This window comes from Pan troglodytes, chromosome 18 (assembly GCF_028858775.2).
Source record: "Pan troglodytes isolate AG18354 chromosome 18, NHGRI_mPanTro3-v2.0_pri, whole genome shotgun sequence".
Classification (NCBI taxonomy): Eukaryota; Metazoa; Chordata; class Mammalia; order Primates; family Hominidae; genus Pan; species Pan troglodytes.
This window is the reverse complement of record NC_072416.2, coordinates 32,387,764-32,411,139: the sequence shown is the minus strand read 5'-3', so window position 1 is coordinate 32,411,139 and position 23,376 is coordinate 32,387,764. Positions and strand designations below refer to the sequence as shown.

Below are 23,376 nucleotides of genomic sequence, written 5' to 3'. Positions count from 1 at the left end.
GGGGTTAGAAAGGTGAGCAGGATAAAACTTGTTCTCACAGTTGGCAGTCAGGTGGAGAAAGTGACAAACATGCAATAGTGAGGTGTGACAAATGCTTATGGAGGGGCTAACAAGAGCTGTGGTTGCACCTGATAAAGCCTTAGTGTCTATCAGGAAAGGGTTTTTGGTTTTGTTTTTTAAGAGGAGTTAAAATGTGTTTACCTCAGTCACTCCAGGGTGGGGTGGGGAGCAATGCAGATATTCTAGGGAAAGAGATTAACGTGGACAAAAATCCAAAGGTGCAAGAGAACTTGGAGTTTTGTAGGAAGTGAAGGAAATTCATCATGACTGGTAACTTACACTGCAAGGAAGGAAACAGAGGGAATGACTAGAGGGCAGGGGACACCTTGCTACCACCAGCAAGGAAGGCTGTAAAGACCATGACCTTGGGCAGAGGTAGTGCAGTGGGAGTGGAGAGAAGTGGACTTGTTCAAGAGAGATTTAAAGAGATAGACTTGACAGATGTTAATGATGAACTGATGTGGGAGGTAAGAGACGCTGGAGTTAGACTCCCACTTTTGGGGTTGGTGCCATTCATTTACATCAGAGATCAAAGGAGGAGGCTGCAGAGAGATGGGGAAGGAGGGTTCAGTTTAGGACAGGTGGAGTTTAAGAGGAGCCGTCGGCCGGGCTCATGCCTGTAATCCCAGCATTTTGGGAGACCAAGGTGGGTGGATCACGAGGTCAAGAGATCGAGACCATCTTGGCCAACATGGTGAAACCCTGTCTCTAAAATTAATCAAAAATTAGCTGGGCGTGGTGGCGTGCACCTGTAGTCCCAGCTATTCGGGAGGCTGAGGCAGGAGAATCGCTTGAACCTGGGAGGCGGAGATTGCAGTGAGCCAAGAGCGCCACTGCGCTCCAGCCTGGCGACAGAGTGAGATTCTGTCTCAAAAAAAAGGAGCCGTCAGGGCAGCCGTTCAGAACGTGGGTCTGCAGTTGAGAGCTCTTGTGCAGAACGTGCAATAGGACTTATCAGCTGTAAGATGTTACTGAAGCCAAGAGGGCGGGTAACCTGCCTATGAAATGAATCTGAGTGGTCTCAGCTCGGGGCAACTTTGTCCCTCACAGGACATTTGGAGATGTCTGGAGAGATTTTTAGTTGTTACAACTTGAGGGTGAGGGTGGAGAGTGCTACTGGCATCTAGTAAGCATATGCTAACAGTCTAAATGCACAGGACAGCCCCACAACGGAATTAGCGAGCCCGAAATGTCAGTAGTGCTGAAGTTGAGAAATGCTGGTCTAGAGAAAGGATAGACGGATCCTAGGATGAGGAGTGAACAGAAAACTAGGTAAGACAACCAGGAAGGTGGGGGGCATGGAAATGAAGGGAAAAGTGTGTTTCCCAAGAGTGTCGCATACTTCTGGGAGGTCCAACAGGATTGAGGCTGAGTATGCCTACTGGATCTAGCACTAGGGAAGTCATGGGTGACCCTGCTGAATAGTGAGGGCAGAAGCAAGTTGCAGGGATGGAGGAGTGGGTAGCAAGAGAAAGGGTGTAATAATAACAGCTAAGGACTGAGCAGTTGCTGCCAGGCACTGTGCTAAACATTGTATGTACATTATTACTTTGAATCCTCACATTCTTATGAGATGCAAAGATGAAGGGGCTAAGGAGGCTGAGGAGGGTTCATATAAAGCACTTTGGAGTTAGATCTTCATTTGAAGCTGTCACTCACTAGCTGTTGACCCTGGGTCAGTCAGCTAACCCCTCTATACTGAGGTTTCCTCATCTGGAAAATGGGAGACGGACATTAAAAAGCACTTACTGGCCTTTCACCAAATACCAGATAATGTTCTAAGCACTTTTACATGAATCACCTTAATTACTCTCCTAACAACCTAACAAGGAGGTATTTTTATTCCCATATTGCAGGTAAGGAAATTGAGGCACTGGGATGGAAAATAATTTCCCTAGGTTACTTAGCTAGCTATAAATGGCAGAGCTGGGATTTCAACCCAGGCCATTTTACCTTGAATAATGAACCTACCTACTATGTGCTAGTCACTGTGCTGCCACTTTATCTGGCACTTATTTCAATTATCTTTTTCTTTTCTGAGACACAGTCTTGCTCTGTCACCCAGGCTGGAGTGCAGTGGCGCAATCTCTGCTCACTGCAACCTCCACTTCCCGCATTCAAGCAATTCTTGTGCCTCAGCCTCCCAAGTAGCTGGGATTACAGGCGTCCACCACCATACCTGGCTAATTTTTGTATTTTTAGTAGAGGCAGGGTTTCACCACCAGGCTGGTCTCGAACTCCTGACCTCAGGTGATCCGCCCACCTTGGCCTCCCAAAGCGCTGGGATTACAGGCATGAACCACTGCGCCCAGCCAAATTCTCAAAAAGCCCAAGGCCCACCCCCAACCTTATTTGACAGACAAGGAAACCAAGGTCCAAGGTCACAAGCTAATAAATGTCAGAGCTGGAATTGAAGTCCAGTTCTGTCTGACCAGAGTCTACACTCTACCTCATTACTGACTTCCTCTTCCCCTTAGATTGATCACTGCGCTTCCTTAAGTGCTTCTACATCTGCCATCTTTCTGTTCTCCCAAAACATCCTGTGAAAGCAGGCAGAGGAAGGTCCTGCACATATTTCTGACAAGTCAGTGCACCTCAATTTTCTATCTGCACACATGCATCTGCAGGTTTTTACCTGCTTGCTCCTGACTTTCAGGATTGCCATGAGGAACAAATGAGAACAAGATGTCCAAGCGCTTTGCTACCATAACGTGAGAAATGGTATTAGTAGCCCCATTTATCAGATGATGGAATGGAGTTTCAGTTTTTGAAACAGCCCATCTGCTTATGGGTATGCCTTACTTAGGTGTAAGATTCTTTGTAGGGGTCATCTGTCTGCCTTTTTGTCTTGCTGTTTCTGTGTTGGCTACATATACCAGCCAGCCTTTTGCCTTCTGCGAGGCCTATGGCTCCTAGCAACCAGCTGCTACCACCAGCAAGGAAGGGAAAGAGCTGCCAGGAGCTTTCCCAGTTGGTACATAATAAGGAAGCAATACAGCATCCTATTAAAAGCAGATTTTTAGAGGGGAAGAGATCTAGGTTTGAATTCCACTATGAGCTACAGTATGTTATCCTCCAACGTAAAATAGAGTAATACTCTCCTTAGATATTTTCAGCTCATTTAACCCCCACAAAAATAGAGGGCTTTTCTTTTTTAAGTTTTATCTTCATTGTGTTTTCTGATGATAAAAATAATTCAGTTGCCAATTCTAAAACAAAACAAAACAAAAAAAACTTAATCATCTGAAGCAAATTCAGGGTTAAGTTTACATGAGAGAAGAATTGCATGTCGGTGGTTTTTGCAGAACCCACATAATTCCCCATCAAGAGAAGATCATCATTAACAGTTTGCAGGGGTGGGTGGGTCTGTGAGTATACATATGTCTCAATACATATTAGAAACCCCAGTTAAGAAATGGAGGTACAGGCTGGGCGGAGTGGCTCACACCTGTAATCCTAGCACTTTGGGAGGCCAAGGCAGGCAGATCACTTGAGGTCAGGAATTTGAGACCAGCCTGGCCAACATGGTGAAACCCTGTTTCTACTGAAGATACAAAAACTAGCCAGGAGTGGTGTTGGGGACCTGTAATCCCAGCTACTCGAGAGGCTGAGGTGGGAGGATCGCTTGAACCTGGGAGGTGGAGGTTGCAGTGAGCTGAGATCATGCCACTGCACTCCAGCCTGGGTGACAGAGCAAGACTGTCTCAAAACACACACACACACACACACACACACACACACACACACACACACACAGAAAATTCTGGCAGTTCGCTGTCTGGTTTAGGTTTCGGTCAGATGTCAACCCTTTTAATCCTTAGAACAACCCTGTGAGGTGCTGGTCTACTTCACCCTTGGCAATTCAAAACATGTCCTGGGCCAGGCATGGTGGCTTCTGCCTATAATTCCAGCACTTTGGGAGGCTGAGGTAGGAGGATCGCTGGAGCCCAGGAGTTGAAGACAAGCCTGGGTAACCTAGTGAGACTCCATCCCTCTCTCTCTCTTTTTTTTTTTAAGTGCCCAGCATCACCTGGGAGCTTGTTAGAAATGCAAAATCTCGGGCATCACCCCAGGGAGACGGAGACCAAATCCACGTTTTCACAAGATCCTCCAGGTTATTTGTGTATACATTACAGTCTGAGAAGCCTGCTATACACCTGCTGCACTTGCTTGTAGAGCAGGGAAGGCACTGAGGCCAAGCTTAGGGGTGTCCACAACATGACCAGGGCAGAATGAGCTTCTCCAACATGAGCTGTGGCCCCCAGCCCGCCCAGCAAAGTTGGTCCCTGCTTCTTCTGCTACCACCATACTTCATATCTAAAAGTGATCTTCTCTCCTCCAGGAGCTGGTTGCTGTCGGCTAAGCAAGATTGGAGCTACTCGTCGTCCACCTCCAGCTCGCGTAAGGGTGGCTGTGCGACTGCGGCCATTTGTGCATGGAACAGCTGGAGCAAGTGATCCCCCCTGTGTGCGGGGCATGGACAGCTGCTCTCTAGAGATTGCTAACTGGAGGAACCACCAGGAGACTCTCAAATACCAGTAAGGTTCAGGCCACTCCTCTTCCCTCATGCCATCACCTCCCTCTCCTAGGCCTGCCCACGCTCCCCAGAGAGTTTCTCCGACCTGCCTCCCCAGGATCCTTGCTCCCTCCTTACCACCGCTTTGTTCCCTGAGCCTTCACTGTTCACTTAGGAAATGTTGACAGGTGCCCCCATGATGGGCCCTCTCTGCGATACTGTAGGGAGAGATGAGAGGTTGAATCAAACATACATTACTGTGCACAGAGAGGGAGGAGCAATGAGGGTGAGCAGGTGAGCCCCAAGTAGAGGCTGGGGGACATATGAGGAGGGTTGGGGGAACACAGACCTGCCAGCCAGCCTACCCAAGCTGCAGCTGGGTAGTGTCAGAGAAGACCACCCAGATTTGGGGACAGAACTCAGAAGGGCAGCTACTTTATAATCCTACTGGGGATTTAAAGTTCAAACTCCTTGGCCTGTTTTTCTAGGCAGGGGCTGGCAAACCATGGCCTGCAGGTCAAATCTGATCAGGAGTAAGATTTTCAGTAAATAAAATTTTATCGTTTATTTACATATTGTCTATAGCTGCTTTCTGACTACAGTGGCAGAGTTGAGTAGTTGTAAAAGGAACACATGGCCCACAAAGCCTAAAATATGTACAATCTGCCTTTTTACAGAAGTTTGCTAGTTCCCATACTAGGCCGTTAACAATTTGGGCTTCAGTTTCTTTCCAGCCTCATTCCCTCAATATATATTAAACTCCCTGCTGTGGCCTAAGCTGCAGCTTCTCCACCAGAACGCAGTGGATAGGTGATTGGTATGTGGAGTCTAGTTCAGTCATAAGCAGCATCCTCTATTTTCCCCATTATGGTGTAAAATACAATGTTCTACACATGTAGCCATTTGAAAAAGATTGGGAAGCCTTGCTTTTTTGCTATTCTTGATTCTCAGAATTTCTTTCTTTGGTCAAAACCTTCCTTGAGCAGAATCAGTTACTCCTTTGAGAGTGTGTTCTTATCTTCGTTTCCTAAATCACAGCAAAGTGTGGATATCTATCCTACCAGACTGCAAAACTCCAAGAGCAGGGATATCAGATCCATCTCTGTATTCCTAACACCAATAGAGAGATGAGGACGGAGTAGGTGTTAGGTGGATGCTTTTTAAGGTCTTTGTACAAGAAAGGGGATAGAGACGTTCTCTTAAATCCAAGGTCCAGATGAGAGTAGAATCCCTTACCCACCCCCACCCCACTCCACCCCTTACACACACGCTAATTTCTTTCTTTCTTCCTGCAGGTTTGATGCCTTCTATGGGGAGAGGAGTACTCAGCAGGACATCTATGCAGGTTCAGTGCAGCCCATCCTAAGGCACTTGCTGGAAGGGCAGAATGCCAGCGTGCTTGCCTATGGACCCACAGGAGCTGGTGAGGGAGCCAGAAAAGAAACAGCTATGGGTCAGAAAGGGCTGGGGAAACGGAGAGGAAAACCTCACAGTTTTCTCCACTCTCTTCCCAGGGAAGACGCACACAATGCTGGGCAGCCCAGAGCAACCTGGGGTGATCCCGCGGGCTCTCATGGACCTCCTGCAGCTCACAAGGGAGGAGGGTGCCGAGGGCCGGCCATGGGCCCTTTCTGTCACCATGTCTTACCTAGAGATCTACCAGGAGAAGGTGAGGCCCTGTGCTGGTTGGGAGAGGAGCAACAAAGGGTCAAAGTAAGACCTGGTTCTAGAATATGAAGCTCTCCTGTAGCAGGGAGGTAAGGTGAGACCTAGAAAGACAGAGACTGGGGTAGCAGATGGTACAACTCCGAGAATAGAACAGAGAAAGGAAACTGATCCCCAGGAAGAAACAGCCTCTCTATGGAGAATTGCCCTGCCCCTTCACTGCTTACACAGGTATTAGACCTCCTGGACCCTGCTTCGGGAGACCTGGTAATCCGAGAAGACTGCCGGGGGAACATCCTGATTCCGGGTCTCACCCAGAAGCCCATCACTAGCTTTGCTGATTTTGAGCGGCACTTCCTGCCAGCCAGTCGAAATCGGACTGTAGGAGCCACCCGGCTCAACCAGCGCTCCTCCCGCAGTCACGCTGTGCTCCTGGTCAAGGTGAGGCCGCAGACAGGGGCGAGGACCTGGGAAGCCCAGGAGCCTGAGCTAAGCACGAGACCTTTGTTCTTACCCCCAGGTGGACCAGCGGGAACGTTTGGCCCCATTTCGCCAGCGAGAGGGAAAACTCTACCTGATTGACTTGGCTGGGTCAGAGGACAACCGGCGCACAGGCAACAAGGGCCTTCGGCTAAAAGAGAGTGGAGCCATCAACACCTCCCTGTTTGTCCTGGGCAAAGTGGTAGATGCGCTGAATCAGGGCCTCCCTCGTGTACCTTACCGGGACAGCAAGCTCACTCGCCTATTGCAGGTCAGGCCCACCTGTCTCAGGGAAGAAGGGGCTGCAGAAGGAGGTTCTCAGGCCTGCTGTGGGGTGGGGAATAGCAGTTGAGGCACAGGAAGGCTGGGCTTCTGACCCACCCACTGCCTGGTCTCACCCTCAGGACTCTCTGGGTGGCTCAGCCCACAGTATCCTTATTGCCAACATTGCCCCTGAGAGACGCTTCTACCTAGACACAGTCTCCGCACTCAACTTTGCTGCCAGGTCCAAGGAGGTGATCAATCGGCCTTTTACCAATGAGAGCCTGCAGCCTCATGGTGAGAACTGGGGGAGGCAGGAGTGGAAACGCTGGGTCTGGAAATTAGGGAGTTTGTTGAAACCACCAAGCATCAGCACAGAGGCTGACCACCCCCAATCCCTCTCTCCACCCCATCCTCCAATCGTCTAGTCTTGGGACCTGTTAAGCTGTCTCAGAAAGAATTGCTTGGTCCACCAGAGGCAAAGAGAGCCCGAGGCCCTGAGGAAGAGGAGATCGGGAGCCCTGAGCCCATGGCAGCTCCAGCCTCTGCCTCCCAGAAACTCAGGTGAGCAGTGGGGCCTTGGGTGTATCCCCTTCCTGATGTGTGGCTTAGCAGCAGAGCTGCAATGCCTGTCAGATCCTTGAGCAGAGAGCTGTGATCTTGTTCCTCTCCCATTAAATTCACCCTAGGCCGGATGCGGTGGCTCACTCCTGTAACCCCAGCACTTTGGGAGACTGAGGTTGGGTGGATCACCTGAGGTCAGGAGTTCGAGACCAGCCTGGCCAACATGGTGAAACCTCATCTCTACTAAAAAATACAAAAAGTAGCCGGATGTGGTGGCGTGTGCCTGTAATCCCAGCTACTCGGGAGGCTGAGGCAGGAGAATCCCTTGAACCCAGGAAGCAGAGGTTGCAGTGAGCTGAGATTGCGGCCATTGCACTCCAGCCTGGGCGACACAGCAAGACTCCGTCTCAAAGTAAATAAGTGAATTCACCCCCGGCTAGGCACGGTGGCTCACGCCTGTAATCCCAGCACTTTGAGAGGCCAAGGCGGGTGGATCACCTGAGGTCAGGAGTTCAAGACCAGCCTGGCCAACATGGTGAAACCCCATCTCTACTAAAAATACAAAAATTAGCCAGGCATGGTAGTGGGCACCTGTAATCCCAGCTACTCAGGAGGCTGAGGCAGGAAGAATTGCTTGAATCTGGGAGGTGGAGGTTGCAGTGAGCCAAGATCATGCCACTACACTCCAGCCTAGGTGACAGAGCAAGACTGCATCTCAATAAATAAATAAATAAGTAAATAAATAAATTCCCCCCAAATTCTACTCCATTGAATCACTAAAGTCTAAGATTAATCTCTCCTCAGTGCTGCTGCCTTGGGGATCTAAGGAGGCCTCCTCCTGGGGATCCTTTCCATTTTCCAACCCCTTTAGCCTTCAGCAAAACTTCTCACTTTGGGACAGCTGTTTCAAGGATGAGCATTTTTGCTTCTGGTTCAAGGAGTGATCTGGATCAGATCTTTCAGATCCATGAGAGCAAAGCAAAGGAGACTTGGAAGAGCTGTCCTGCTGAGACCATCTGGTCTGTGTGTCAGTGCCCAGCTTCTCCATGACTCTCCGGGGAGCCAGCTGCTGTCCTAACTGCTTCTACCCTCAATCCAGATAAAGCCTCTAAACTAAGTCCTTTGTGTCACCTCCTGCCCCAACTCCGATCACCCCACCTCATGGCCCAGTATGTACTAATCCTCAGGTCATCTCTGTTCAGGGGTCTTGCTTTCTGTGTCTGGCCACTTAGCCCTTGCACTATTCCCTCCACCCCCCAGGAGCCAGTTGCAGTTTTAACTTTGCCCTGTTTCTACCCCTAGCCCAAATCCTGTGAACTACTAAACAGAGGTGACCTGAGGTGGCCAAGGGTTAGTGCCCACTCTGTCCCAGGGGGCTACTGTAGTTAAGGAAGATGCCACACACAAGAAGATGCTTGTGCACTCATGACCCCATCTCTCAGTCTTGTCTTTCCCAAACCATCTGTCAGCACTCCCCACTGCTGTGTGCACCCAGAAATGTGCACAGGTAAGCTGTCAGACAGGCACTCTGAGTAAGGGGAAGCTCAGAGTTGGGCACATCAAACCCAGCAGACCCAGAGCTTGGGGGCCTCACAGGAGAGGAAGTCAGATGGGAACATCAGTATGTGATACCAAGTGGAGAATTCAGAATCAGGAAGGAGTAGCTGCTGCTGTGAGAGCCAGGAAGGAAGAGATGACTTCTAGTGTTTGCCCACATATGTTCTGATCCTGTTTTTCCAAGGCACTAGCATGGAAAGCACAGGAGTGTCCCTGTCCTCCAGGAGCCAGTTCACAGCATAGGAAGGGAGATGCATTGTTAAGCTTGGCGTCATGGGAGAGGTGGCATCAAACTGACCTGGAAAGATTATTGATACAGATGTGAGGAGGTGTGGGGCAAGATTCCAGGCAAAATAAATGAATGTTTGACGTTGCTGACTGGGCGCAGTGGCTCACACCTGTAATCCCAGCACTTTGGGAGGCCAAGGTGGGTGGATCACTTGAGCCCAGGAGTTCAAGACCAGCCTGGGCAACATAGTAAGACCCCATCTCTACAAAAAATAAAAAAATTAGCTGGGCATGGTGGCATGCACCTGTGGACCCAGCTACTCAGGAGGCTGAGGCAGGGGGATTGCTTAAGCCCCAGGAGGCCAAGGCTATAGTGAGCTGTGATCTCAACACTGCACTCCAGCCTGGGTGACAGAGCAAGACCCTGTCTCAAAAAAAAAAAAAAAAAAAAAAGAATGTTAAGCCTTACCGTGCTCAGAGTCAGTCAGGACTCTGCTTGAACAGGCCTTCCCAGCTGCCCACAGCAGGGAAGCTTGGCAGCTGAGGTCTTCGGTGGATTTCAAAGCCCTGCTAAAGATGGCATCCTCTGTGATGTTTTCCGCAACTGCTCCTCCAAATGGACAGGCACTGCCCTGGCTGTCACCTTATTATGGTCTCTTGATTTCCTCAGTAGACAGTGCCTCCAGGGCAGGGCAGTGTCTTAGGTCTCTCATACCTGGCACTCAAGTGTTCGCCTGATTTCCTGGCATTCCTGAGCAGTCACTTCACCTGATGAAGACACTGCACCCAGAGAAACTGGATGCCTAGCAAGTTAACATTAGGTTCTGGAGCTACAGGATATACCAAGTTAAGGTGTGGTGAGGGGAGTCCTGCTGCTGTAGGTGGTGATGAGGGAGGAGGTAGGTGGGGAGCAACTTCTTTTTCTGCTCAGCCCCCTACAGAAGCTAAGCAGCATGGACCCGGCCATGCTGGAGCGCCTCCTGAGCTTGGACCGTCTGCTTGCCTCCCAGGGGAGCCAGGGGGCCCCTCTGTTGAGTACCCCAAAGCGAGAGCGGATGGTGCTAATGAAGACAGTGGAAGAGAAGGACCTAGAGATTGAGGTACGTGTTTTAGGGATGTGGGAGCTGGGATTCCTGTTGGCCTTGACAAGCAATCCTTGGATCTTCAGACAGGGAAGGACACTCAGGCTGGACTAGAGTCCAGTTTTCTCCCAATACCGGAAGTTCTCCAGCTTCTGCTTGAATGTCCTTAACATGGCTGAACTTTGACAGACAATTGAGACCAGATGTGAGGGTGAGAAGAAAAAGTTCAAAGTAAAAGCAACAAATGTTAAACATTACATTTCCTAAAGCCCAGCTCAATTAATTGAGGACTGTACTTGAAAAGCCTTTCCCTTCAATACTTGCAGAGGCTTGTTCCACCTCTGGGTAGCCCCCTAATCACAGAAAGCCCTTAATTATGTTAGGCTCCACCTGTCTCCTGGTAACCTCCCACTGGTCCTAGCCCTGCCCTCTGGGGGCTCAGAGCCTTGCATACTCACCCTGGTAACCCACTGCCCTTCAGGCTGCCCTGGAGTTGGGTCTGGATCACATCTCCCTGATCCTTTCCAACAGAGGCTTAAGACGAAGCAAAAAGAACTGGAGGCCAAGATGTTGGCCCAGAAGGCTGAGGAAAAGGAGAACCATTGTCCCACAATGCTCCGGCCCCTTTCACATCGCACAGTCACAGGGGCAAAGCCCCTGAAAAAGGCTGTGGTGATGCCCCTACAGCTAAGTAAGTTTGACTCCAGGGGCTAGGGGGGCCAAGGCAGCTGAGATCCTATAAGGGAGGAAGTGTTAGGAGCAGCTGTCTCCATGTCATTCATATTCTCCCACCACATACCAGTCCCAGGGAGGGGTGAGGAGGCTCTGAGGCAGTGCTGGGGGTGCTCTGCCCTCGGGTGTTTAGTACAGTGGGATGGACAAACGAGTAGAGGATTGAAGATAATGCAAGACTGACTGAAATTCCTTTAAATGCGGGTATAAAAAAGGTCATGTGGAAACACAACAGGTTAACTCTGGATGGAGGGGAGCTGGGGAATCAGAAATGGAAGAACCGAAGGGCTACCAGGGAGGGTGAAAAGTACCCTTTGCCCTGACTCCAATTCTCAATTCCTACTTTCAGTTCAGGAGCAGGCAGCATCCCCAAATGCCGAGATCCACATCCTGAAGAATAAAGGCCGGAAGAGAAAGGTGAAAGTAGCTGGGGGCTTAGGCTACACCTGGAGCCCAGAAGTAAGGGGGAGTAGGCTCTAGGGGGAGGAGCGTTGGCCTTGGGGTTAAACGAACTGGATGATGGCCGCCAGCTAGTAACAGACCTCAACTTGCTTACCCCTGGAATGTGGTGATGGTTGGTTCCTTGCAGGGCATTTAGGGTGGAAGGCAGTGATGTGGATGTACCTCGCAGAGCGGATGTTCCACTGTGTAGCCTGGCTTCTACCCTCTACAAGCTTAAGAGGGAAAACTTAGGGAACTATGACCTAAGCAGTCAAGCATGAAACCACACATATGCACATACCCAGAATCGAACACCACTAGAACTACCCAAAAACTGAGATGGTTGGGGGAGGTATGATTTATTCATATTACTTTCTCCCATGTACTTTTTGAAAGACAGCTTATTCTTTCCCTTTTAGAGATGAGGGACCAGATTTAAGAGCTCATTTTGTGCTTTACATTCATTAACTCACTTGATCTCCACAGCAACTCCATGAGAAGGGTGCTAATATTACCACTGGGTACTGAGTAGTACCTCTCTTTCACTAGTTGCATAATGAGAATTACCCCAGAGAGTGACCTGAGGGCGGGATTTTGGACACACTTGACAAGAGAGGAAGAGGCTGGAGCGCAGGAGGTAGCCGGTGCTGGGCTCCTAGTTTTGGCAGAGGAGCCCAAAGCACTTGGCTGCCCTGCGTGTCACTCATCTCCCTTTGCCTCCCAGCTGGAGTCCCTGGATGCCCTAGAGCCTGAGGAGAAGGCTGAGGACTGCTGGGAGCTACAGATCAGCCCGGAGCTACTGGCTCATGGGCGCCAAAAAATACTGGATCTGCTGAACGAAGGCTCAGCCCGAGATCTCCGCAGTCTTCAGCGCATTGGCCCGAAGAAGGCCCAGCTAATCGTGGGCTGGCGGGAGCTCCACGGCCCCTTCAGCCAGGTAGCAGCCCACTGGACTGGGGGAGGGCGGGGGCAGGGGAGACCGGGTACCCCCGAGACTCTGTCCCCTATCGATCCTGTCCCGCCAGGTGGAGGACCTGGAACGCGTGGAGGGCATAACGGGAAAACAGATGGAGTCCTTCCTGAAGGTGAAGTCACGGCCCTGCCCCTCCTCTGCCTGTCCTGCGCCCCGCACCCCTCTCTAACGTCGCTGTCTCCCTCCCTCCTGTGTTGCAGGCAAACATCCTGGGTCTCGCCGCCGGCCAGCGCTGTGGCGCCTCCTGACCGTCGTCTCCTCACTCCGCCTTTTCAAAGTTTTGTATAACCCCGTGTTGTGTAAATACAGTTTTTGCTCCGGTGCTTCCGCCTGATTTTTGGGGCTGCGGGGGCGGGTCCGGAGTGTGACCGCCTCGGGGTGGGCCGCGAGCAAGGCCGGCGACTCCACTGGGCGCCATCTTCGGGGAACGACTCAGCGCAGGATTGTAAATACACCGCTGGAGTGGGGCGGGGAGGACGGTGGCCTGCAGGACGCAAAAAGCGGAAGCCGAAGCATGAGGCCTGCGACCGTTAGGCGGGCGCGCGCTCAGGGATTAGCCCCGCCCCGTCCGTGCCCCCGGCGCGCGCTCCCCCATTCTCCCGCTCGGCAACGACGGCGGCCTTGTGCGCGTGCGCGCGAAATAACGGCCGCTGGCGGAGGGAGGGGGGGTGGAATCGTTGGCGGGGGAAAGAGGAGAGAAGCCGCCCTGTCTCCCGCGCGCCCACCACCTGCGCCATCATCAGCCAATCAGCAGCCATCTCAGGGGTCTCGCGCTCGGGGCGACTCGGGCTGCTGGGTGGCTCCCCCGTCCCTCCTCCCGCCAGAGTCCCTCTCGCGCCTGCCCCTCCCGCTGGCCACGCGCGCGCTCGCGCTAGCGCTCGCGCCCGCTCCAGCCTCTTGTGTGTCCTCGCGCCCCCCGCCCGCCCTCCCCGCGCGTAGTGTGCTCCGCTTCCCCCACCCTCCACCTCCCCCCTCCTGCCCGCCCCGCGCGCCTCCTCCCCGGGTTCCCCCTCCCCCACCGCCGCCTCCTCCTCCTCCCGCCCCAGGGTGAGCGCGAGCCACCTCCCTCCCTCCCTCCGCCATGGATCCCAGCAACTGGAGCAGCTTCATCTTCCAGGTAACAACCCCCTCCCCCCGCCCCCACCCCCCTGCCCACACCCCCTCCTGCCCGCCCTCCCTCCCGTCCCACCCCCCCTCCGCGCGCCCGGTGCGCGCGCAGCTGTCCCCCTCCCTCCCTCGCGCCCTCCCCCGCCCTCCCCGAGGCGCCGGCTGGGCGCGCGCGCGGCGGGGGCCGAGGCTGCTCCCTCGCTCCCCCCACCCCGCCCCGCCAGGCTCCAACAGCCGCCGCTGCCGCCGCCGCCGCCGCCCGGGCCCCCGCCCCCGGCCCCGGCCCCGCGGGGCCTCCCGCCCCCACCCAGGGGGCGTCGTCGCCGCGGCGCTCCGCGGCCCGCAAGGCGCCCTCTTTCCCTCCCTCCCTCCCTCCCGCCGGCCGGGGTGCGCGGGCGGCGGGGCGGCCCGCGGGCCATGCGTTCGGCGCGGCCCAGCCCGGCCGGCCGGGGGCGGCGCCCCGAGCCCGGGCCCCGCGCGGCCAGCGCCCCCGGCCCCCGCTGAGCCCCGGGGGCCCCGCTGCGGCCGAGGCCATGTTCCCGGTGTTTCCTTGCACGCTGCTGGCCCCCCCCTTCCCCGTGCTGGGCCTGGATTCCCGGGGGGTGGGCGGCCTCATGAACTCCTTCCCGCCACCTCAGGGTCACGCCCAGAACCCCCTGCAGGTCGGGGCTGAGCTCCAGTCCCGCTTCTTTGCCTCCCAGGGCTGCGCCCAGAGTCCATTCCAGGTGAGTAGGGCCGGCCGCGGCGGCCCGGGCTGGGGGGGGGACGCCCGCCCGCACCCGCGGCCCACTCGGCGCCTTGTCTCCGCAGGCCGCGCCGGCGCCCCCGCCCACGCCCCAGGCCCCGGCGGCCGAGCCCCTCCAGGTGGACTTGCTCCCGGTGCTCGCCGCCGCCCAGGAGTCCGCCGCGGCTGCTGCGGCCGCTGCCGCCGCTGCTGCCGCCGTCGCTGCCGCGCCCCCGGCCCCTGCTGCCGCCTCCACGGTGGACACAGCGGCCCTGAAGCAGCCTCCGGCGCCCCCTCCGCCACCCCCGCCAGTGTCGGCGGCCGAGGCCGCGCCCCCCGCCTCCGCCGCCACTATCGCCGCGGCGGCAGCCACCGCCGTCGTAGCCCCAACCTCGACGGTCGCCGTGGCCCCGGTCGCGTCTGCCTTGGAGAAGAAGACAAAGAGCAAGGGGCCCTATATCTGCGCTCTGTGCGCCAAGGAGTTCAAGAACGGCTACAATCTCCGGAGGCACGAAGCCATCCACACGGGAGCCAAGGCCGGCCGGGTCCCCTCGGGTGCTATGAAGATGCCCACCATGGTGCCCCTGAGCCTCCTGAGCGTGCCCCAGCTGAGCGGAGCCGGCGGGGGAGGGGGAGAGGCGGGTGCCGGCGGCGGCGCTGCCGCAGTGGCCGCCGGTGGCGTGGTGACCACGACCGCCTCGGGGAAGCGCATCCGGAAGAACCACGCCTGCGAGATGTGTGGCAAGGCCTTCCGCGACGTCTACCACCTGAACCGACACAAGCTGTCGCACTCGGACGAGAAGCCCTACCAGTGCCCGGTGTGCCAGCAGCGCTTCAAGCGCAAGGACCGCATGAGCTACCACGTGCGCTCACATGACGGCGCTGTGCACAAGCCCTACAACTGCTCCCACTGTGGCAAGAGCTTCTCCCGGTGTGCACGGGGCCTCGGCCGCCCGCTAGGCCGTGGGGAGGGAGGGACGCGACGGAGGTGGCCTGGCCGTGGCTGGCGGGGAGGGAGGCGGCTGCTGAGGCTGGGGAAGGGGAGCCACTCCCAGGGCGGAGGGAGGAAGCCTCTCTCGGTTACCAGGGAGCAAGGGGTGGTCCTTTGTCGAGGAGGTGGGCCTTGGGGTTGACGGAAGCTTCGCGTGGGAGGAGGCGGCGGCGGCGGCAGCGGCTGCTGGGCTCCAGGGGAGGGATTTCCTGCTGAAGTGGCGCTGTGACGGCCTGGGCTCCGGGAGGAGGCGCAGGGATCCTCGGAAAGGCCTGTGGTGCAGTTTGGTGGATTTGGGGCGCACCACCTCCGCCCTAACCCCAACCCCAACGTGTCCCCAGGCCGGATCACCTCAACAGTCACGTCAGACAAGTGCACTCAACAGAACGGCCCTTCAAATGTGAGGTAGGAAGCCCGCCTCCTCCTGTCCTGGTTTTCATGATTTTGATCCTCATGGTAGCTGTCTGAGTCAGTCTCTCAGACTCCCTTTTTCTCTCTCTTCTTTTTGCCTTTTTGCTCCATTTTCTCATCCCTTCTTCAAGGCCTCATCATGTCACTCCCATTTCCTACAGATCAAAGATCCCCAAGGCTCTGATTCCTTTAATCTCTTGCTCCCCCCTCCCCAGCCCACCAAGCTTTAACTCTCCTGTGACACCCCCCCACGCCCCTCCCCCCTCCTCAGAAATGTGAGGCAGCTTTCGCCACGAAGGATCGGCTGCGGGCGCACACAGTACGACACGAGGAGAAAGTGCCATGTCACGTGTGTGGCAAGATGCTGAGCTCGGCTTATATTTCGGACCACATGAAGGTGCACAGCCAGGGTCCTCACCATGTCTGTGAGCTCTGCAACAAAGGTACATGCCGAGGGCTGCCGGGAGGGCCAGGGGCAGAGGGTGGGCGCCTGGCCAGACGCCTTGCCACGGATACGGGTTAAGGGTGCTGTAGCCAAGAGCTCGTGGCGTCTAGATTCCTACAAGAGGTCAAGGGAGCAGCGGGGGGACACCTGAATGAACATCATTAGACTCTAAGAAGTCCTGGTTGGAAGAGATGATCTGCCAGAGAGGTTGAACCTCCTGGTCATGTGTGGGGAAAGCAGGAGTGGAACTTGGCTGCTCTGGGGAAGGAGTAGTCAAGAAAGCGAGTTCCAGGGGTCACAAGGCAAGGTTTCCGCTGCGCAGCCACAAGGTCTTGTCTCCAGCTCCTGGGGCAGGTGGAATACACGGGCTGGGCTTTACCAGCACGCACCCTGCACGGGTAGCAGAGAAAGCTGCCTTCAGTCAGACTCACCGGTTAACTGGGTTGAGACCGCGGGGCACTGGAGGGAAGGGGACACAGCCGTCTCTGCTGAGGGTCAACCCTGCAAGTGGCTAGGAGTCAGTGTCTCGTCATCCTGGGAGAGGTCTCCCGGCCATGGAGAGTGAGTTCTGTAGGTACCAAGGCACCACACAAGCCAGGCCCCAGGCTCAGGGAGGGGCTGTGTCTACCAGCCCCAGCAGAGCAGTTGGCCCCAGGCTACCAAGGATACCGTGGGAGGAGGACAGGGCCATCTGAGGAGGGCATCCCCCGCCTAGGAGATCAGCCCCGTCTCTGGGGTCTCCGCCTGGCTGACCCCCGCCCCATCCCAATCCACCCCCCAATAGGCTTCACCACGGCAGCATACCTGCGCATCCACGCGGTGAAGGACCACGGGCTCCAGGCCCCGCGGGCTGACCGCATCCTGTGCAAGCTGTGCAGCGTGCACTGCAAGACCCCTGCCCAGCTGGCCGGCCACATGCAGACCCATCTGGGGGGGGCCGCCCCCCCTGTCCCGGGAGACGCCCCCCAGCCACAGCCCACCTGCTGAGGGGGACCCCCGCACCCACCAGGCAAGGCGTGGGGCATGGCTGGGGGGCGGGATGGGGGGTGTGGGGGACAACGGGGCTCAAAGGGCCCAATAGGGGATCTCAGGAAGGCGAGGGATGCCCATGTACCACTCAGGCTAGGGAGACTTCTGGGCACAGGGAGGATTCTTGAGAACTGCTCTGTCTAGGTGAGGATGCAGGCTGAGGCCTCTGGGGACCAGATAGGAAGTGAGCAACGGCTGTGTCCCAGGGGAAGCAGGCTGGGAAGGTGCGGGGTGAGGGCAAGGCTCTTGCCATTCAGATCGCGCTGTGATCCGTGGTGTTTCTCCTGTGCAGGTACTGGTGAGGTTTGTCCAATGGCGGCGGCGGCGGCGGCAGCGGCGGCGGCAGCAGCAGTAGCAGCCCCTCCCACAGCTGTGGGCTCCCTCTCGGGGGCGGAGGGGGTGCCTGTGAGCTCTCAGCCACTTCCCTCCCAACCCTGGTGAGCTCCAAGTTGGTTGCGGGGGAGAGGGGAGAATGGAGTAGAGTCCCTTGGTACAAGCTCCTCTCCCCCCTCTTTTCCCACCAACTCCTATTTCCCCACCAACCAAGGAGCCTCCAGAAGGAAAGAAGGAAGAAATGTTTTCTTAGGGGAATTCGCTAGGTTTTAACGATTTGTTTCTCCTGCTCCTCTCTTCTATCAGACCTGACCCCAAACAAACCTGTCCCCTCGGTTGTGTTGAAGTCCCCTGGACAGTGGGCAGGGGTGGCAGAGGACACGAGCAGCCACTGCCCGTACCCCCTCTCCTCTCTGTAAGCCCATGCCCTGTCTTCCCAGGGATTTGTGAGCCTCTTCCCTCGACGGTCCTCTTCTCTCCTTCCAGTCCTCTCCCCCTGCTGTCTGCAGCCCCTCCCCGGGGAGTTGGTGCTTTCTTTTCCTTTTTTTTTTTTTTCCAGGGGGAGGGAGGAGAGGAAGGAGGGGGATCAGAGCTGTCCCAAAGAGGGAAAGCGGTGAGGTTTGAGGAGAGGCAGAAGCAGGGCCAGCAAAGGTTTTACCTTCATAAGGTGGTATGGGGGTTTGGGGTCAGGCCCTGAACATCGTCCTACTTGAGAATCTGTCAGGGGAAAAAGTCAAGGGGAGCAGGAGGAAGAGCCAGGAGGGCCAGAGGCAGAGAAGAGATGGAGTCTTAGGGGCCAGGGTGAGCGAGGGGTCCAGGGCCTAGAGGTGCTTCCTGGGGGCGGGGGAATGCAGCCAGTGTCCCCCTCCCCTCTTCCACCCCAGCTCCAGCCCTGGTCTTGTCTTTTCATCCCTCTTCCCCACGACAGAAGAAGTTGTGGCCCTGGCCATGTCATCGTGTTCCTGTGTCCCCTGCATGTACCCCACCCTCCACCCCTTCCTTTTGCGCGGACCCCATTACAATAAATTTTAAATAAAATCCTGTTTCTGGCTCTGGATTGAATGAATTGCCCTCACTAATAACTGCCCCCAACCCCAAGGGTTTCTTCTCGGCCTGGTGTCCGTCAATCCAGCCTTGCTCTGCCCTGTGAGGCTGTGAGGTTCTGGCTCCGCCCTCCCCAGGGGCAGCCTTACTGGCGGCAGCACAGATACAGGGCGGGGCCAAGGCTGTGGCTGTGGAGAGCAAGTTTCAGGTCTCCGGGGAATTCCCAACCCGGACAGGCCCAGAATAGCCCCTGGAGGTTTGAAGAGGCCCCGTCAGAAACCCAAACAGAGCTGCCAGACGGGAATGCCGCCCTCCCCCGTCCACACTCATGGCCGCTGCTCAGCCCCCAGCCGCATCCCTCCCCACGCGCGTCACGGTCCTGAGGCCATGGTGGGTGGATGCGGCTGCGGAAAGGCTGGGGAGTCCGAGCCCTAGGACTGGGAGCAGCGAGGTAGAGAATGAAAGCTGCACCTGTCCCTCATCCTGGGCATGGGCCACTCCGTGTTTACATGGGCTCCTCTGCCCAGCTCCTCCTGCCCCTTGGAATTCCCTTTCCTGTCCCCGCTCCGTCCTTTCCAGGGCCCCTTTTTTGAGCCTTCCAGCGCCAGTTTCTGCCGCTCCTTTCTGCAGGCTCCATTCTCTCCAAACCCCACCCTGCTCCTCCTCTGCAGCCTCCCCGCGTCTTGCCCCATCTTCCTTGCCCTCCTCCTGCTCGTAGGGACGCCTCCACCCGGTCCTGCCTGTCTCACTGGTCCCGTCTCCTCGCAGAACCCTCTCCGTTTTCCCCAAATCCCCGTCTCTTCCAGGAATCCCGGTGACCGTTGGCGGGAGGGGCCGGGGACTTAAGAAGGAAGCGTCCCTCCTGGAGGCGCGCGTGGGAAGGGGCAGGGAGGGGGCGCGAGTGGTCCCCGGGCCGGTTGCCTGGGTAACGCGTGGCTCCCTTGGGCTGGCGGGAGGGGCTGGAGGCTCGCGAGGGGCGGGGGCGGCGACGGCGGCGGAGCGTAGGGGAGGGGACCGGAGAGGAGGGGATGAGCACACGGGAGGGGAGAGGAGGGAGACCCGCCGCCTCCCTCCCTCCCTCCCTAGCTGACTTGCTCCCTCCCGGGCTGCGGCTGCTGCAAAAGCCAGCAGCGGCAGCGGGAGCTGTCCGGAGGCCGGCGTCGAGGTGAGACCCGGGCAGACTGAGGCTGCGGGTAGGAGTGGACCGACCGACGGCTGACGCCGGGCGGACTGCACGGGAATGCGGGTGTCCGGAGGGCTGGTGGTGGTGCTGGGCGGGCTGAACCATCGGGAGGAGGCGCCAGCCCACCGAAGGCGAGGGAAGCCCCGGGAAAGGGGCTGACAGGGGATCGAAGGAGATAACCAGGTCCCCCAGAAAGGGGCGGGAGCGTCCTCGCCCTAAACGCGCAGCAAGAAAACCCGCACCGCCTGGGAGCCCAGGGAGGAGGGGAGGATGCAGAGGGAGTGGAATGCGAATGTCGGGTCCTCTGCCCAGTCGGCCTGTCGGAGTGCTATTTGCACAGCTCGTTGATTTTGGGGTGCTGGGATCTGAGAGTCTGGATCTTGTTGGATGGACCCAGGGAGAGACCCTGGAGAAGGTCCTGTTTACAAAAGGGTTAATCTTCCCCAGGGCTCTCCAAGCAGAAGACTTTGAGTAGAGCACTCCTCCCCCAGGGATGTCCCACCCTAAGGCAAAGGAAACCCCAACTTTTTTTTCTCTCCCTAGAGGCAGTGCAAGGCTGGCCCTGAGACAGGAATGTGGCCCAATTGGGCCTGCAGTGCTGAGCGCCCTCTTCCCTCCTCACCCCAAGCCTATCTCCTCCTCTTCCAGGGTTTGCCGCTGTCTCTGCTATTCCATCCTCCCCATAGGGGCTCTCTCCCCTCTCCCATCTCAAGATGGCAGCCAGCAGCTCTGAGATCTCTGAGATGAAGGGGGTTGAGGAGAGTCCCGAGGTTCCAGGCGAAGGGCCTGGCCATTCTGAAGCTGAAACTGGCCCTCCCCAGGTCCTAGCAGGGGTACCAGACCAGCCAGAGGCCCCGCAGCCAGGCCCAAACACCACTGCGGCCCCTGTGGACTCAGGGCCCAAGGCTGGGCTGGCTCCAGAAACCCCAGAGACCCCGGCTGGGGCCTCAGAAACAGCCCAGGCCACAGACCTCAGCTTAAGCCCAGGAGGGGAATCAAAGGCCAACTGCAGCCCCGAAGACCCATGCCAAGAAACAGTGTCCAAACCAGAAGTGAGCAAAGAGGCCACTGCAGACCAGGGGTCCAGGCTGGAGTCTGCAGCCCCACCTGAACCAGCCCCAGAGCCTGCTCCCCAACCAGACCCCCGGCCAGATCCCCAGCCTACCCCCAAGCCAGCCCTTCAACCAGAGCTCCCTACCCAGGAGGACCCCACCCCTGAGATTCTGTCTGAGAGTGTAGGGGAAAAGCAAGAGAATGGGGCAGTGGTGCCCCTGCAGGCTGGCGATGGGGAAGAGGGCCCAGCCCCTGAGCCTCACTCACCACCCTCAAAAAAATCCCCCCCAGCCAATGGGGCCCCCCCCCGAGTGCTGCAGCAGCTGGTTGAGGAGGATCGAATGAGAAGGGCACACAGTGGGCATCCAGGATCTCCCCGAGGTAGCCTGAGCCGCCACCCCAGCTCCCAGCTGGCAGGTCCTGGGGTGGAGGGGGGTGAAGGCACCCAGAAACCTCGGGACTACATCATCCTTGCCATCCTGTCCTGCTTCTGCCCAATGTGGCCTGTCAACATCGTGGCCTTCGCTTATGCTGTCATGGTGAGCCCCATGGGACCCTAGCCCAGGCCTGCTGTGGCTCCCAGCTTCCCGCCAGCGCTGCAATAGAGCCCCTGGAGTAATCATGCCTTCCTTCCCCTCTCCTCTCTGCATGGATCCCACCTCCCCAATTCCAGGGCCTTTGTTCGCCTCTCCCTAGGACCTAACCCTCTGAGCCACCACTGCCCTGCCCCTTTGGGTGGGAGGGATATGGAAACACGTGTCACACAGCCTCGCTGACCTGTGCCCTCCTCCCCCTGCCCCTCCACTCCTCCTTCCTCCCTTACCCGCCATCTATGGGGCTGGCCTCTCTCTCATCTGGATGACTTTTCCACCTGATCCCTTCTGGGCTGGCTTCTCCTGACCCCGGCCATGTGCCTCCACCCCTCGCCCTAACCCCAGTCCCGGAACAGCCTGCAGCAGGGGGACGTGGACGGGGCCCAGCGTCTGGGCCGGGTAGCCAAGCTCTTAAGCATCGTGGCGCTGGTGGGGGGAGTCCTCATCATCATCGCCTCCTGCGTCATCAACTTAGGCGGTGAGTGGGGGCTTGGGACAGGCAGGGGAGGAATGGAAGGGTTGGCAAGGGCAGCTTTACTAACCCCTGCCCCTGCTCTCTCCTGTCTGTCCTCCTTACCTCTCCTTTGTCTCTCCTTGTCTCCCCCTCCCCCCGTCTGTCCTTCCCTCTCCTCTCCCACAGTGTATAAGTGAGGGGCTCTGCCCCGCATCCCAAGACTTTTCTTCCTGTTGGGAGCTGCCTTGGGCCCATCCCTCCCCTGGGGGGAGCCCAACTGATGGCCCTGGCCCCCACCCCTAAGGACCAAGGGAGCCTGAGCGGCCTTGTTTACAGCTTCTGTCCTGCTCCTGCATCTTGCCAGGCTCCTCTGCCAACTGTAGGCCTGCCTCATCCCTGCACTGGTTCCAACCTCCCTGCACTAATGCCTGCATCCCCTCCGGCCTCTTGGCCCCCTATCCCTGCACTTCTGGAAACCTCCCTGCACTCTGGAAACCTCCCTGAACACCTCCCCAACTCTGCGCTCTCAGCCTCCCTGCATCTCTCCTGGCCTCCCTGCACTTCTTCCAGCCCCCCAAATTCTCTGGACCTCCACCCTGGCCTCCTCCTCCCAACTTTCATTGTCTTGGCATCTCTCAACCCTCAGTCCTCTCTTCCTTCCCTTCTTTATCATCTCCCCTTTCCTCTCCACGTCCCGCCCCCTTCCTCTTCCTGCCTCCTCATCTCCCTTAAGCATCCTCTTCTCCAACCTCCCGTCACCGTTTACTCTGCAAAATTGACAGCACTTAGACGAGGCTTGGGGGCGGGGAGCAGTGTTGGGAGAGGGCTCCCCAACCCCGGGCTCGGACTGTTCTCTGCTGGGACCACCCAGGGTCGGACACCCAAGGGTGCCTGGCAGGTCGCAGAGTTGGCAAGCCGGGCCTCGTATGGGGACTCGGGTGAGGGCGGCGAGTACTGGTTCCGAACGCACGCAGGGGAGAAGGGAGGGACGCGGCGCTGACCCTTCCAGGTCAGCTGGAGTTGACCCGCCCACCTGGGCTTTTCAACCCCAGTCCGCGAGTTTCTTTCTTGAAGGTGTGGGGGCTAGATTCATTCACGTGCTTCGTAACGAAATAATCCAAAAAATAGGACCAAAGCGCCCACTGGCAGGAGCGAGGGCGGGGCGGCGCGCTCTATAATTATTTTCTAAGATGATGGGGGAGGTTTGTTGCACGCGACAGCCCGCTGAGGAGGCGGGGACCGAGCTACAACGCGGTTCGGATTTGGCGGGGGTTTTTTTCCTAAAAAAAAAAAAAAAAAAAAAAAAAAAAAAAAAAAAAAAGTCTGGGGGAAGAAAAAAACTAAAATTCTTAAAAAAAAAAAAAAAGGCTATTATCAAACTGATTTCTCCCTTTTTGTATGCCGGATGCTGCATGAGTCTGAAACACCAATAAACGGAGACTGCATGAGA

The 23,376-nt window shown here is 56.8% G+C and overlaps 4 protein-coding genes and 1 long non-coding RNA gene across 13 annotated transcripts in view; 3 read left to right on the top strand and 2 right to left on the bottom strand.

Annotated features, from left to right (window-relative positions):
* Positions 1 to 12,882, top strand: part of KIF22 (kinesin family member 22) — a 20,261-nt gene extending 7,379 nt beyond the window's left edge. For 2 of the 3 annotated variants that reach the window (XM_054667979.2, XM_054667978.2), the window contains 13 exons: positions 4,403 to 4,598; positions 5,872 to 5,999; positions 6,091 to 6,245; positions 6,473 to 6,682; positions 6,762 to 6,992; positions 7,126 to 7,279; positions 7,411 to 7,546; positions 10,263 to 10,431; positions 10,945 to 11,104; positions 11,495 to 11,562; positions 12,311 to 12,523; positions 12,612 to 12,671; positions 12,760 to 12,882. In XM_054667979.2, the coding sequence (XP_054523954.1) occupies positions 4,403 to 4,598; positions 5,872 to 5,999; positions 6,091 to 6,245; positions 6,473 to 6,682; positions 6,762 to 6,992; positions 7,126 to 7,279; positions 7,411 to 7,546; positions 10,263 to 10,431; positions 10,945 to 11,104; positions 11,495 to 11,562; positions 12,311 to 12,523; positions 12,612 to 12,671; positions 12,760 to 12,807 (1,928 nt within the window). In that variant the 3' untranslated portion in view covers positions 12,808 to 12,882. 3 annotated transcript variants of the gene reach the window in all.
* On the bottom strand, positions 11,927 to 15,947 carry LOC129137429 (uncharacterized). The gene is made up of 2 exons (XR_008540009.2): positions 15,475 to 15,947; positions 11,927 to 13,043 (listed from the first exon to the last, which is right to left on the bottom strand). It is a non-coding gene; the product is annotated as an uncharacterized LOC129137429 (long non-coding RNA).
* On the top strand, positions 13,195 to 18,642 carry MAZ (MYC associated zinc finger protein). 5 transcript variants are annotated; one of them, XM_054669181.2, is made up of 7 exons: positions 13,197 to 13,676; positions 14,305 to 14,391; positions 14,477 to 15,321; positions 15,723 to 15,786; positions 16,064 to 16,235; positions 17,022 to 17,246; positions 17,559 to 18,642. In XM_054669181.2, exons 1-6 carry the CDS (start codon positions 13,641 to 13,643, stop codon positions 17,222 to 17,224), a joined length of 1,407 nt encoding a protein of 468 aa, XP_054525156.1. In that variant the 5' UTR covers positions 13,197 to 13,640; the 3' UTR covers positions 17,225 to 17,246; positions 17,559 to 18,642. The 5 variants fall into 5 exon arrangements, with proteins under 5 accessions (XP_016784263.1, XP_054525156.1, XP_003315094.3 ...); XM_016928774.4 differs by lacking the exon at positions 17,022 to 17,246 and having other exon boundaries at positions 13,195 to 13,676; XM_003315046.6 differs by lacking the exon at positions 13,197 to 13,676 and having other exon boundaries at positions 13,936 to 14,391.
* Positions 16,138 to 20,533, bottom strand: LOC129137428 (nascent polypeptide-associated complex subunit alpha, muscle-specific form-like). Its single transcript, XM_063796327.1, has 4 exons — positions 20,482 to 20,533; positions 20,165 to 20,205; positions 17,042 to 20,041; positions 16,138 to 16,627 (listed from the first exon to the last, which is right to left on the bottom strand). The coding sequence occupies exons 1-3, from the start codon at positions 20,531 to 20,533 to the stop codon at positions 18,983 to 18,985; spliced, it is 1,152 nt and encodes a 383-aa protein (XP_063652397.1). The 3' UTR covers positions 16,138 to 16,627; positions 17,042 to 18,982.
* On the top strand, positions 19,718 to 23,376 carry PRRT2 (proline rich transmembrane protein 2). Of its 3 annotated transcripts, XM_003315045.6 has the most exons (4): positions 19,718 to 19,808; positions 20,475 to 21,418; positions 21,818 to 21,950; positions 22,113 to 23,376. In XM_003315045.6, exons 2-4 carry the CDS (start codon positions 20,540 to 20,542, stop codon positions 22,121 to 22,123), a joined length of 1,023 nt encoding a protein of 340 aa, XP_003315093.1. In that variant the 5' UTR covers positions 19,718 to 19,808; positions 20,475 to 20,539; the 3' UTR covers positions 22,124 to 23,376. The 3 variants fall into 3 exon arrangements, with proteins under 3 accessions (XP_003315093.1, XP_009428868.1, XP_009428869.1); XM_009430593.5 differs by having other exon boundaries at positions 21,818 to 23,376; XM_009430594.4 differs by having other exon boundaries at positions 19,746 to 19,836; positions 21,818 to 23,376.